The sequence below is a fragment of the Clinocottus analis genome, unplaced genomic scaffold (assembly GCF_023055335.1).
Source record: "Clinocottus analis isolate CAN_PGR_092001 unplaced genomic scaffold, fCliAna1.0.p SCAF_24, whole genome shotgun sequence".
NCBI lineage: Eukaryota > Metazoa > Chordata > Actinopteri > Perciformes > Cottidae > Clinocottus > Clinocottus analis.
Genome location: NW_027175976.1, coordinates 9049832 through 9064468, shown reverse-complemented (window position 1 = coordinate 9064468; position 14637 = coordinate 9049832). Strand labels below are relative to the sequence as shown.

The window sequence follows — 14637 nt, the reverse complement described above, 5'->3', positions numbered from 1 at the left end:
TCTGGGATTCAAATGAAATAAAGTGTTTTATTTACTGTCAAATTAGGTAGCGTTAACTGGCTGCAACATATTTGTTGGTCTACCAGATGAGAAATTACTCTTTAATCATTTTGATTTATTGACACTCAAAAACATACCTGCAATAGAAATAAAGTTGGACCACTTTACCTGGTTGTTCTTGTTAACTACTGTTACTTTGCAAAAGAATAAACTATCATGATGTTGATATTTTTTTTTTAAAGCTACAATGAATCACCATATAAACACATTGTATGATTGTGGTATAATCTGCAGTGAGTTTATAATTTTAAGAGTTTTCTCGACTTTTCATGTGTGCATGCTGGTGCAGACATGAAAAACTTATATCCCTCATGTTAACCAGCAAGACCTTTTAACCACCATCATTTTCTTGATCTGTCCCTAATAGATGGAAATTTTGAATTACATTGTGTTCAGGTAATCTACACCTTTTGAATTTAGACTACTTTTAACAAACCTTGGCAAATATACCTGGATCAAGTACAATCCAAATAAATGGATACGATTACAAAAGTGCCTGTTACTTTCTTACCATCAAAGCAATTAAAAATAACATTGTTATTAAGTGGTGGCCAAATATATTTTTTTCCAGTTGATCCAAATCATACAAAACTACTTCTCTCACAACCTGCATCATAAATATGTAATGATGTTGGTTACATTCAAATCACAAGATGTCACTTCCACATAATTAGAAAATCACTTATTTTTTAAAGATAAAATACCCAAACTTTTGTTTGGAGACCAATATTTGCTGTCAAAGTCATAGGGAAAACGCCAAAATCCTTACCAAAAGTTATTTCAGGCAGTCTTTGAATGGCTTAGAGAATTAGTGCATTAGTGGTGAATACTACAGGCCAAAATGAGACACTGTACTGCACGAAACACAATTCTGGACAGGCCATATGTTTGAGGTTTGAGGCAGTGGTTGCTTCTTCTTTGATGTTTACATTTTAAACTTTAACTCCTGTTATGAAGGAGAAAGTGAAAAACAATCTTGGTCTCCGATTGGCTGAATCCCAAAAGTCATGATTTTGGTCCCAAAGGCAGTGTGGGTCTTCATTCATCACATCACAGAGGTGAAAGGGCGTGTTACTAAGTAGGTGGGAAATGTGTGCAGGTGCAACAAAAACAAGTTTTACAAATGTACAAAAAGGTCAGAGTGCAGCTTTGATGGTCTTATCAGCATCTGTTAGAAATGATAGCCTATTTTATAAACGGGTATTATTTATCACAGATGCTAATGTGAACACAACACAGAAATTGGACTTTAAATCCAGCTTTTTTTATGGCTACCTCTCTTTTCATGATGACCAGCAGTCATTGAGGTAAGCTAAAATTAGGTAGGTGGACAGACAAGAATCATTCCAGCCCAAATGTGCTGGTCTCCTCCACAGCAGTCAGCATCTTCTCATACAGCATTGAAAAGGATGGGTATGGTGGCAGGTCCAGCCGATTGAAACAGGTATGGGCTCTGAAGAGAGACCACAGGGGTATTAGACACAAAAACAGAAAATGTAATGTAACCACATAGTCCTTGTTGCAAAAATCCTGCCCTTGCCAAAACTTTTCCTATATGCAGAAATGAAGAATACAAACTTCATTTAAACGCTAAGTAAGGAACCATTGAAGCTCATTTCCTTTGCATTTAGAGAATTACTTCTGGGTCATTTCACTCAGTTAGGAACCTTCCTAACCAAAAACGACTATTAGACTGCAGCCACATTTACACGGGTATTTACAGAAAAGGATATTTCTGTGCCTCTGTTTCAAAAAATAACGTTGTACACACATGATCGTTTTCCAAAAAAAAAGTTTCTGTTTACATGAACCTGCATAAATACGCCACCGAAAATCTCTGTTTTTGTGTAAATGAAAGGCCAAACCGCATGAATATACATGCGTTTTCCCTTCGTGTAAAAGTAAGTCATTTTCTCATGTTTTCCCCATGTGTATGCTATTTTTATGGTTTTTGCTATGGAGCAGCATGGCTCAGTGGTAGAGTGGGAGCCTACAATGTGTGGATGTTAGTTTTGATGGGCTGGTGGCACCTTACATGGTAGCCCCCTGGCACCCATGGGTATGAATGATATGGAGTGTTAAAGCGCTTTGAGTGGTCGAGTATTACCATTTTATCATTTATTGCAATGCATTTAAATCAATATAGTTGTTAAATCTCTAAAATATTTACCTCAGTTCGGGTGGAACATTTTATAATTTTATGGCAGTTTTTTTATGCCAAATTTAGTTTGCCAAAGACATCAAAATACCTTTTTGAAGGGATCCAAAAGGGCTAAGGTAATATTTTAGGACATATGTTTATTCTCCTTCTTTCAGATAGATTGATAACAATCATATCTGCAATATGGTAAATATTAAGTTTAAGCAAGCTAAACCTGGAAACCGGAAAGCAGATAGCCTGGCTCTGTTAAACAGAAATAAAAATCACATACATAGCATCTTTAAAGCTCACAAGTTACTTAATCAGTACAAACCAGTACAGTTTATTAGTGGAAAAACAACAATTCTAATAAAAATGCTAACATAACCTCCTCGGTTATACAGTATATACATAACTGACTGTTCACTTGTTACTCATTCTTTCTACTTTTTTACTTAAGTATTTTGATGACTACTTCCTTTTGCATGTTTGTTCCTTCAGCACTCTAGTCTAAATTAATTAATTCCAAATCAATTGGACTCCAAAATCACAGAAAAAATGATGAGGGCATGAAATCATGACCAAAATTAAACAACGCATAAACCATATTTACCTGGGCAGTGCGGTGATCTTTCCCCACTTCTCCACACAAAACCTGCGGGGTCCATTGCTGCCACGCAGAGAAGCAAAGCCCTCGTAAGGAATACTGGATGTCCCGGTCACAAACTGAAGAAGAAGATGGGAAGGTAAATCGACAGAAGTGAATACAAAAGGAAGAAGACCTAAGATAGAAATATTGCTGTGGCACAACCCTCTTTCCATTTCTCCATCACACACACGCACACGCACACACACACACACACACACACACACACACACACACACACACACCTGCAGAAGTCGTAGTCTTTGTTCATTGTTGAACCTTTCCACTGCTGCCCAGAACCACCGGATCACAACATGATTGTCATGGTAACCTACAAATAACACAACATGTCATGTAATATGTCTATGGATCATAATGTATGAAGCCTGAGAACCAGAGAACCTGGCCTGGGAACCTGGCTATTGTGATCTAACCCCCTCCGTACCACCAGGCTCAGGAACAACTTCCTCAATCCCTGTTTCAATACAGATTATTAATTTTGCAATTACAAAATACAACATCATCATTGTATTACATTTTTTATATACTTTACATTTTATCCATATATTTATATTTGACTATTTTAAGTTTTGAGATTCTTATTTTTACCTGTTTTTAATGAATTGTGGAGTGAGGACAGGATTATGATTTAAGACTGTCTCTGATGGTTCTGCATATGACAAAAAATAACTTGAACTTTAATCATAATGAAGATATTCCCCAGAGGGAACAGCAAACACATCAAAGAGAGTATAATATGTTTGGGAATATCCTTTATGTAATAATCTGGTTTTGCTCTTGTTGGTCCTTTCGTTAATTTGGTGTACATAAAAGTATATATGATTAAATAAAATGTGGTGAAAAAAACAATGACACATCACAATAGGGACCTATGTTTTGTATCAATGTTTTAAAATGACTTAAAGGTTTGAAGTGAATTTCAACTGAAAAACGGCCTATTCTCCATCTTTTCATCAGTACCTCCCCTGTATTCTGTATTGTTCCTCCAATCTGATAAATCAATTTCAGCTGTGCCAGCGATCACCAGCTCCAGTTCTCTTGCGTCAAACACCGATACAAGCCTGGCATCCACCACCTAGAACAAGCGCACACACACACACACACACACACACACACACACACACACACACAGGAGGAGAATAAAGTGTACAAAGTTGAAATATCAATGGAGTATAAGATTTAGTTTTTAGCCTGAGAAAAAAAAATAATATATGAATTGTCAGATTGTTAAAAATAGAGTATGTCAAACCAATCCGATACCTCGTAGAAACCTCTGACCAGGCTGTCAGTCTGTTGCACCACTCCTCTCTCTATCCTCCACTTCACCATACGCTCAATATATTCTTTTTTGTTCTTCTCCGATACTGGAATGTTGGCTCCGCTGGGCTTCAGTTCTCTTTCTGTTATCTGAAGAGAGAACACAAGCAAAATAAAAAGATGACTGAAATATTGTTTTTCCGTTTTTGCCTTAAGACAGCAAAAAACGGACTGTTTTAACAATCTTAGTTCATCCTCTTATCTATCTTGCCACACATAGACCCCATTCTGACATATTGTTGTGAGGTGATCATATGTGTAAATAGAATAACTCTGCACATGTTTTTTTTTTACTTGTTGTTGCTAATTTAACAATAGCTAAAGAAAATATAAGTTTCACTGTGCTGTCAGTCACTCTTTTCTCTGGGAGCGTTACTTAAAAAATTAACCAACTAGAATGGAGTGTTTTAAGCGTGTCGGTGTAGGGCGTACACCTGCACGCTGACTTAACGTGAGACATAGATAAAGAATAGATGGAGAAAAAATGAATACATAGTAAATGCAAACGTGTTGTTGCAGAACAAGTGTCTAGTTTTGCTTCTTCTTCTTCTATTGGCAACATTTTCTCACTATCTCAATTAAACAGGCACAATTGCTTGTTAACACAAATAGTCAATTAACCAATCACATGGCAGCAACTCAATGCATTTAGGCACCAAAACGTGGTGATGACATCAGGGCTCTGAAACAGTCAGAAAAAAGCATAAAATGAAAACAGTGACAATTAAAAACAAAAACTATCCAAAAGATAAATGACACAGTACTAGTTGAAGGTTTTGTCAACAATTAAAAGTTTAAATGGTGTCTGTAGCTGAAAGTATGCAGAACTTCTACACTTTTAAATTTGAAGAGGATTTTCTCTTATAGCTTCAACAAGGTCCAGTTTGAGAAAATGTCCTCGTACAAAGATACAGCACATCACTATAATGTCCAACTTGCGCTATGGTTTAGTCCCATGTGTATTGAAGTAGCTAGCAGTTCTTTCAACATCTGTATGAAGTCAACAACTGACTGTCAGTTCTAATAGACAAAAAAAATAAATAATATCTCAACAATATTTATTAGAAGTTTTCAAATTTAACTGGCTGAATAATATTCTAATAATAATAATTAAAGATTCCTCTCTCATTTAAATTCCAATAATGGCTGAATTAATTTTTTTTAATGAATAATATAAATTATAAATATATTATTATCTTATAAAATAGGATTCTGATCATATTGGCTCTTAGATTCTGTTCCTTCATTTTAGATGTGAGTTGATACTTTTGCTCAAAAGAGTTGTGCTTTGTCTCGTAGCAAAGCTTCACATTGAGCTTTTAATAATCGTCTGAACATACATACGCGTTTTGAACTGCCTTTAAGAAGAATGAGCATAGAAAACTCAGGTTACTCAGGTTAAAGACTGGCTAAAGACTGGTTAAAGACTCTGGCTAAAGATTTTTGGTTGAAGACTCTGGTCTCGCTGTCCACGTTTCTCTTTTTGAAGAACACCATACAAACTTTATTGACTGTTCCGCTTCTTGTTCGTCTCTCCCGTCTCTCACTCAAGCCGCAATGCTTATCCAGGTACGCATATTTGATTGGCCGAGTAGCATCATGTGGTGTGATTTACATGCACGTGATTGTCGGTGTGTTTCCTGGAACACTGAACAAGTGCCGCAAAGGCTGGAAAAGCTGCGCCGATTAAAATATTAGCGCACTGTCAACTTTTAATAATTCTCAATTATTGATCGGGTGTGGACACAACGGCGCCTGGGTCCTGATCCAGACCGCGGTCTACCTGTGCTCTATATTTTAATATTTTTAAATGAATTTCACTTTCATATCAAGCTTAATAATTAAAAAAGTTAGAAATAGAAAAGATCTTAGCCATCGTGTCCTTAAAAAGCTGAACATTTTGTTAGTTGACAATATGGATAACAATAATTGGACTGCTGAAGCATTCTAACAAACTAGAAAAGATAGAGGGCAAACTCAAATCGTGGCACCTCATAAAGGCATATGTCCGGTTCCCATCTCAGATGCCACTAATTACGTAGCGTCACTTCTGGTTCACACCTCAGATGCCGGGGCATCTCGAGCAGTTGCCACTAATTCTACGAGATACTGGGGCATTTGCTACTAGTTTTAAAGTCGTAGCAACGCACCTCGTAGAACGCTGGTGTCAGACCCATTTTCAGTGAGTCACAGGTCTTAACACGGGCAAAAATAACCCTGTGCTTTTATTTTGAAGGGAATTGTTTTTTGTCTGTCTGTGCCATCTGTAGGTCTGTGGGTAGGTCTGTCAGTGTGGCCATGTCTGTTTGTGCCTGTCTGCCACAGCATGGTCAGTATTGTTACTGACCATGTCCTTCCGTTTATGACCACGGTGTACCCATCGTCTGATGGCTACTTCCATCTGGATGATGCACCATGCTCACAATGCTTAAATCATCTTAAACTGGTTTCTTGAACATGACAATGAGTTCTCACTGTACTCCAATGGCCTCCACAGTCACCTGAGATGTGAGGTCCCGAGACAGGGATGTGGTATTGTAAAGATTGTAAAGCCCTCTGAGGCAAATTTGTAATTTGTGATTTTGGGCAAAATAAACTGAACTTAATCATGATGATGGCAATGTGTGTGTGTGTGTGTGTGTGTGTATGTGTGTTGTTCAACACTCAAAACCTAACCTGTCCGAAGACCTCTTCATTGACAGTGAAGGTAAGGTCCAGCATTTCTTCTATGTCGTTGTCTTTCATCCACTGAAGGGACTGATGAAACTCCTCATCCAGGTACTCTAGGTCACTCAGGTCACAGGGACTACATGGTGAGAAATGCAGTGAGTGTGTGTGTGTGATCTGTAGCATTAACACACACTCGCTTAGGAAAGAAGCAAACAGGAAAGCATTTTTTTTTTTAGCACAAATGACTTTTTTTGAATTAATAATGATAACAGAATGTATTAGAATGTGAAAGCTAGCATGGTATCTGGTGCTCATGGTGGAAAAACATAGATAAAAGATAATAAAAAGCATTCTATCACACAATGAAGGTTAGAGAGGTAATATGTTGTCAACATATTGTTATTGTCATAGAAAGAGCTCAGAGCACTTTTTCAATGGAAGACTCTGATGAAGTGGTTTTGTGGGGTTAGTTCAGGCTCAAAATTGGCAAATACACACAGAAAGATTTACAAATGTGCACAGATACATTACAATGTTGTATATAAATGTATGCGTTTGTCTGCATTTGTGCGTGAATTTTTCTACTTGTTTGTGGATTTGTATTTATTTATTTGTTGATCGCACTGCATTAGTTTGTAAATGGCTTTGTGGCTTTTTGAGACTCCCCTGCCATGCTTGGATCCGTAAATGTGTTTTTTTCAACATGGAGCAATCTGTAGCCAATCAGACGTCGCCTTCATTTTGAACCAATTACATGGGCGCAGCTCCCTCTCCACTCCCCACGTGACTTCATTTGCAATGGAAAGAAGGCATGGTTTATCATGAGCGTCCGTCATGCTGTTGTGGGACTACTGATAATATTATGAACCCCTGACATAATGGAGTTTGATGTTCCGACGTATAATGCAGAACTAGTGGTTATTTTAATGGTGGATGTCCAAGACTATGCAAGACACTATGGTGACCAGACATCCAGATTTTTAATGCCCTGTAGAGTGTCTGGCGCACCATCAAGCCGGACGCGTATTTGTTCTCCTTTTTAGAATTACACTGGGCCTAAAAAGCCAAGCGACCAGTGTTTCTGAGATTGGAGAAAAGCTGATGACATAATAATAAACTAATGAAGTTTGCTCATTAGAGCCTCAAAAACAAATGATATCAGAGCCAGTGGATCATTTAAAAAAGTTCTACCAAGATCAGGCTGGTCTCTGGCGGGCAGCAGAACGCTCACTGCCCGGTACTGGCGGGGCTGCCTAGTCCCGCGGGCAGGACCTCAACTCGTCGGCTTATCTTTTTAAAAAAAAACAACCACAGATTTGATGCAACTAACTTTGCGCCCGAAAACATCTTAAAATTATATTTTGTGACTAAACAACAGCAGTATTCAGAGAATGTCAACTTTCTGTTGACAAAGCTGATGTTGTGATCTTGGCAATAAAACCTATTTTATGTGACGTGTCGAGTCTTGGCCAATCAGCGTTAAGATGTCTACAGACATTATGAAGTTTGTTTAATCATCAAATCTGAATTTCTCATTTAAAAAGCACAATTACAATCATTTTATTTAGGGCTAGGCAAAGTTGAAAAAAATTAACTGATCAATCGCATGATTTTTCTCCTGTATTGCAGGCTTTTATTTTAAAGTAATGTTATCAGAACAATATAACAGCACTCTGGAGCAACAACAAGTTAACATACATACGTACATAAATAGTTTATAAATATGTTTTCTTTTTTTCTGAACAGGTAGTAAGTAGTCCCTGTGAGAGACTAACCACTCCTTCTTTTCTCCATGTTCAGTAGTAAGGGTCCCTGTAAGGGACCAACCACTCCTTCTTTTGTCCATGTTCAGTCTGTTGCTTACCTTAAAGATGTATGTTAAAGACCAGCAATTGATTAACTTTATACAAAAGCAATAAGTGCTTTTCATATTTTTCAGTTCAGTTTTTCCTCCTCAGTGAGAAAAGTTCAGTCTGTGTTGGCTTGAACAAGTGCACAGTACATCTTGTGATGTGTGGAAAATTATCCTCTTTGAGAGAAGAGTAAAGATCCAGAAGTGATGCTCTGCCATAGTCGGTCAGGAGCTTTGCGCATGCGTGATTAACTTTTAATCAGTGTGAGCGCTTTGTGGGCCGAAGCTGTTGTTGCTGCCAAACTGCTGCTTTCACTGCTGTGAAGCTGCTCTTTGCTGCCCCGCTGCTTGTTGAGAACAGAAGCTACAGAACGTGCTTTCACGTCAGTCGGAGAGGCTACGGAATTGCCACGCCTTCAAAGTAAAAGCAATGTCGTTGTAATGCATTCATGGCGTTTATCTTATTTATTTATTTTTTTTGATTGACCTCACGCGCGCAGAACTAGCAGAGCTGTAAGACGTTCAGGTCGGAACTATGCCGTCCAGAGATATTTAAAGCCCCTTCCAATGCATAAAAAATGCAAAAAGCAAGACAAAACATGCAGTTAACGCATGATCAAATAGTTAACGCCGTTAACGGATTGCCAGATTAACGCAAAATTAACACGTTAATCTGCCCAGCCCTAATTTTATTATAACCAAAATTATTCAAATAGCCCTTGTGGTTGCAGTGATACACCCTTCTTAGTTTGGTACATGCAATTTTCAAGGAAAGGGACAAACAATTGATGGGTTTTTAAAAGGTTTTAAGATTAGTCGAAAAAAATAATTCTGTTTTAATACACATACGTGTACGTACATGCGGAGTAGGCCTTTATAGAAGGGTCTGGTGAAGAAGGCATCCAGCAGGTATTGGTGGATCAGAGCCAAACCCAGAATACGACCACTGAACCGAAACCTGAAACCCACACACAATAGCAAAGTTAAAGTAATCATTACACAGATCAGATCTCTCTCTCTCTCTCTCTCTCTCTCTCTCTCTCTCTCTCTCTCTCTCTCTCTCTCTCTCTCTCTCTCTCTCTCTCTCTCTCTCTCTCTCTCTCTCTCTCTCTCTCTCTCTCTCTCTCTCTCTCTCTCTCTCTCTGTATGTGTGCGTGTACAGTGAACCTCACCATTCGTGGTGATTGTCTACAAAAGCAGACATTGGGCTGATCTGGACGGTGTAAGTGTCGTTTGCAGAGTACTCAAACAGACCATAATAAGGGTTGAAAAGCTCCCTGGAAACCAAGAAGAAGAACTCTCTGGAAGGCCCACTGTAGTCCAACCTACAACACATATATTCAGATGAATAAAATAAATTATCATACATGCCCATAATTTCATTATGATCAAATAATTCAAAGCATTATTGAGAGCATTATTTGCTAAGCTGGTAATACAAGTTTAAATCACACTGTGTATTACAACAGGGTTTTGCCCAATGCTGCATTCAAATCAAACTCAAAGCAAACTTTTCGTCAAGGAGATAAAAATACAAAGTTAAGGATGCAAATTTGCGTTGTGGAAATATTTTAACTCGAGCACGAAAATAATACCATGCTATGTCGCAAAAGCTTATGTGTTGATACCGCTTCAGTACCCCAGAATAATTCAGCCAAACTAAGAGTTGCTATATACAATGAATACAGCTCGCTGAAAGGCATCCGACTATTGTGACCTCACTCTGACATTGACTAGAACACTTGTAGGGAAATGTTTTGAATGAGCAGAAAGTTTTGAACACAAGCAGAAATCTTGCTGAAACCTGTGTATACATGCATGTGTTGACACTGGAAATTACATCACATGAGAGAAATTGATCTTTCGGAAAATAATCATTTGAATGTACTTTTTATATTATATTATATTTTTTTATTGTATTGAATTGTCACATACATTGGCACATACATTATGTTTTCCTTTGTATAAATACATACATTTTCATCATAAATTATGCCCTATGTCCTCTTCTCCCTCTCCCAAATACTTACCCCTCCTCCCCGACAAAGCTGACGTAGAGCTTGCTGCGCTGCAAGTCTTTACGGGAATAGCACATGATCTGGTTGAAGGCATCTTCCAACAGATGGTCACGACGGATGATTAACCTGAGACACAAACATAAGCAAGCAATGAGTGAGACAGACAGAAACATAAACTTATAAGCACAAAGAAAAAAAATAAGAAACAGATATCTTCATTCCACCTACTTTAGCTTCCCTGGTCCTTGGCCATAGCCTTTAGTTTCTAGTTTCCTGTAGAAGTTGCGCAGTTTGGCCTCAAAGTCTCTCTTATAGGGTGCTGGTGCTCTGGCGTTAGCCCTCTGGGTACCTACAGGTAGAGAGAAAGAAGGAAGTTATACACTAAGCTTCGTATGAAACACTGCATGGTATGGGAGGGAAACCAATGTAATGTAAATATGCACGCATTCAAGCTGTAGTTGAACAAGATTTTTCTCAAACCACCTACTCCTCGTATCTCCCAGTACAACTCCACCAATGCCTTGTCGTCAAAAAAAGTTTACAAAACCCAGCTGGTTCTTGGATCACTTGCTGCTCTTTTTACTTTGATATATATTGTCCTGTTTTCTTTAGAGAGCGAAGATGTCCAGAAGCTGAATTACATTTTGATATATATCTATATATATCTATATATATAGATAGATATATCTCTGTATCTCTCTCTCTCTCTCTCTCTCTCTCTCTCTCTCTCTCTCTCTATATATATATATATATATATATATATATATATATATATATATATATATATATATATATATATAGAGAGAGAGAGAGAGAGAGAGAGAGAGAGAGAGAGAGAGAGAGAGAGAGAGAGAGAGAGAGAGACAGAGATATGCTGCTCTTTTTACTTTGATATATATTGTCCTGTTTTCTTTAGAGAGTGAAGATGTCCAGAAAGTGAATTACATTTTGATATATATACACACACACACACACACACACATATATATATATATATATATATATATATATATATATATATATATATATATATATATATATATATATATATATATATTAAAGCTGCTCGCAGCTGTGAGTGGGCCCTGTGTGTCGCCGGCTCGCCCGGCCGAGAACCTTCGCCTGGCGGACAAACTTAAAAGTTATATCTATTTTATAATGAAATTGTTTTCACAAATACACAACATGTATTATAATATGTTTTCCTTATTAGCTTATGTTCTCATTGAGCAGCTCTCAGCTGTTAAACTCTAAAGCTGGCGTAATGACAATTTTTACGGCACTGGGGCTGCTTAAATGAATATTTGTAGGGGGCGCTATAGAGCCAAAGTGCCATTTTGAAGCATTGCAATCACATCAGGTAACTACATCTTTGCCTTTAAATGTGTGTGCCAAGTTTAGTTATGTTTCGAGCATGATTAGTACCTCAAAAGCACCTTAGTTGTTGATCGCAAAGGATGAGTCGCCACGGCAATATCGTTACACGAAACATCAAAAGCTTTGGGTCATGGCATCATGAAAGTCTTATGTTTTGTGTAGAAGTAATTTGATGTCTATCTGATTTACCTAATAAGAGAAGCAAGCCAAAGTATAGAACATTTTACTTTCTGTACCATTAGGTGGCACTATGACTCAAATTAAAAATTAGACTGCAGATGATGTCTTCAGGGTGGACTCTTATCTGACATGTGAAATCAAGAAAGAATCTGATCATTTGAAGTTGAGTTACATTGGTTTATTCGTTCATTGCGAAGGATTAAAATTCTGCGTTGATCCTTAGAATCTTCATTATCAATGTCTTAAGTCTCTTCTGACAAATTTTGAGAGGGATCTGAATAATCTGTGTGGAGGAGGGTATACAAGTAGAAAACATGTAACTTCCTGTTGCCACTAGGTGGCGCTATGACTAGGATTCAAAATGATCATATGGAGGTCATGCCATTTTTCTCATATGTCATGACCTCCTGAAGTCATGATATATGAGAAATATGGAGCAGATTGCATAATGTGCCAGTGAGTTAAAACAACTTCCATTTTCATGGAAAATGATGTCTCTTTGGCGCTGCTCTGCGCTCACATAGTTCCATATTTGAAAATAACTTCTCCCTGCAAAGGTCTCAACATCATATTGCCCAAATGTGAGATCAATCAGATTTAATCTAAGTAGTAAGTAAATCTAAGTAGGCGGAGCTTAATGCCACAATTGCCTTTTTTGTATAGCAGTCCCACCCGGACATGTGTGTCAAATTTCAAGTCAATCGGTCATTGTTGTCAAAAAGCGTGGGCTTTCACGACTAAAGGGGCACTGTTTGCATTTTTTACGGCTTTGGTCATTCACCCAAATCAGATTGGTATTTTTGCCAAGTCGGATTAGTGTAGAAATTTTGAATAGTGTAGGTTTAGCCCACGCACCTCTTTTCTCTGCATAATGATGACCGAGGATCCGCATTTGAATAACAATATGTCCTCCGCTCTGACTACGTCAGTCAGTGCGGTTACATGGATTCGAATTACTGGCTTAGTCCGACTAAAATCGAATTATTCTGTTCATGTAAACACCTTTATTCGAATAACTGCGGTCCGACTACGATCCGATTAACACCCCTGGATAACTCGATTCGACTCGATTGATAATTCGAATAACGCTGCATGTAAACGCTGAATCGGATCGGAACTGGACAATACGTTTGTGCGCATGCTCAAGATCCCGCCGCCTCCTCCCTCCCTCCCTCCCAGGTCGTGACCCGGAAGTCGAAAGAGACGATAAGTTGTCACGGACGGCAGAAACAAACAAACGTAAAAGTCTGGTTACGAGCCGATAGGACCTTCGGTGGGTGTCTCTACTAGCTCCCTACTGTAGCCAGCTAGCGCTGCTGCTAGTTCCCTGTTTGCTCTCCACTAGCTCCCCGACAACCACCGAAGCTAGCGGGGTTCTCTCCTTTATGAAGAGTGAAGAGGTCAAGCGGAGATGGCTGTATCACCACTACATGTAATGAAAACATCTTCCTCCCCCCCCGGCCCTTTTCTGATACACAATAACATTTTCTCCATGAACCACAAAACCAGACGTTGCATATTATGCTGACTGATATTTTCTTTGGCTTTCAAGTTTGGTGATTAAACAGATTTTCTGATGAAAATACCGATAGAAAATGTTTGGATGGGATCAATAAATTAAGGTTGAGACATTTAAAATAATTCTCGTTTGGTCCAATCATAGCTCAGTAACAAGGCCTGCCTTTATATGATTTTGTGTGACAGAAGATGTTAAAAGACTGATTTAATTTGTATGTTGTATTCTTCAACCAAATTTAGTTTGTGCAAGCTGAACTGAAATCGTAATCACTTTCTTCATTCCATCTTTAGTACAACGCAAAGTGTGTGCGTGACTTTAGGAGGTTGATATGCAAGAACTGAGTCTCCGCAGGGAGTGAATCCAATTGGATACAGTCGTCCCTCGCGATAACGCGGTTCACCTTTCGCAGACTCGCTGTTTCGCAGATTTTTTATTTTTATTTTTTTTGCAGTTACAGTATGAACGTGCATTGTGTTAGACATCCTGATTAGCTAAGGGACTGTACTGTACATCCTTGTCAATCAATCTCCTCCGTGCAGTGTCTCCTGTACAGTACGGAATATGTTCGGCTAAAAAGACAAAGACGCACGGTCAGAGGACCTCGTAGATTGATCATTAAAATTAAAAAAATTTAAATCTGCGAAAGTTTGAACTTTGAGAGTGTTTAAATAAGAGAGAAGAAAGAAATGTAAGAAAATGTTAATGCCTGTCTGAGAAAAGTATATAAAACTGTGTGGTTTGGGGTTTTACGGCCTTAAAACCTGTATAATAATTGTAAAAAATAAAGCTGATTACTTTGCGGATTTCGTCTATCGCGGGTTATTATTGGAACGTATC

General features: G+C 38.1%; 1 protein-coding gene across 3 annotated transcripts in view; it reads right to left on the bottom strand.

Moving 5' to 3' along the window:
• Positions 1 to 1308: 1308 nt before the first annotated feature.
• The window catches only part of hecw2b (HECT, C2 and WW domain containing E3 ubiquitin protein ligase 2b), a 51284-nt gene continuing 37955 nt past the window's right edge, over positions 1309 to 14637 (bottom strand). For all 3 annotated transcript variants that reach the window (XM_068590190.1, XM_068590192.1, XM_068590191.1), the window contains 10 exons: positions 10953 to 11073; positions 10737 to 10850; positions 9879 to 10031; positions 9566 to 9664; positions 6861 to 6990; positions 4128 to 4274; positions 3828 to 3942; positions 3092 to 3177; positions 2814 to 2926; positions 1309 to 1513 (listed from right to left, as the gene is read on the bottom strand). In XM_068590190.1, the coding sequence (XP_068446291.1) occupies positions 1402 to 1513; positions 2814 to 2926; positions 3092 to 3177; positions 3828 to 3942; positions 4128 to 4274; positions 6861 to 6990; positions 9566 to 9664; positions 9879 to 10031; positions 10737 to 10850; positions 10953 to 11073 (1190 nt within the window). In that variant the 3' untranslated portion in view covers positions 1309 to 1401. The remainder of the gene's footprint in view (positions 1514 to 2813; positions 2927 to 3091; positions 3178 to 3827; positions 3943 to 4127; positions 4275 to 6860; positions 6991 to 9565; positions 9665 to 9878; positions 10032 to 10736; positions 10851 to 10952; positions 11074 to 14637) is intronic.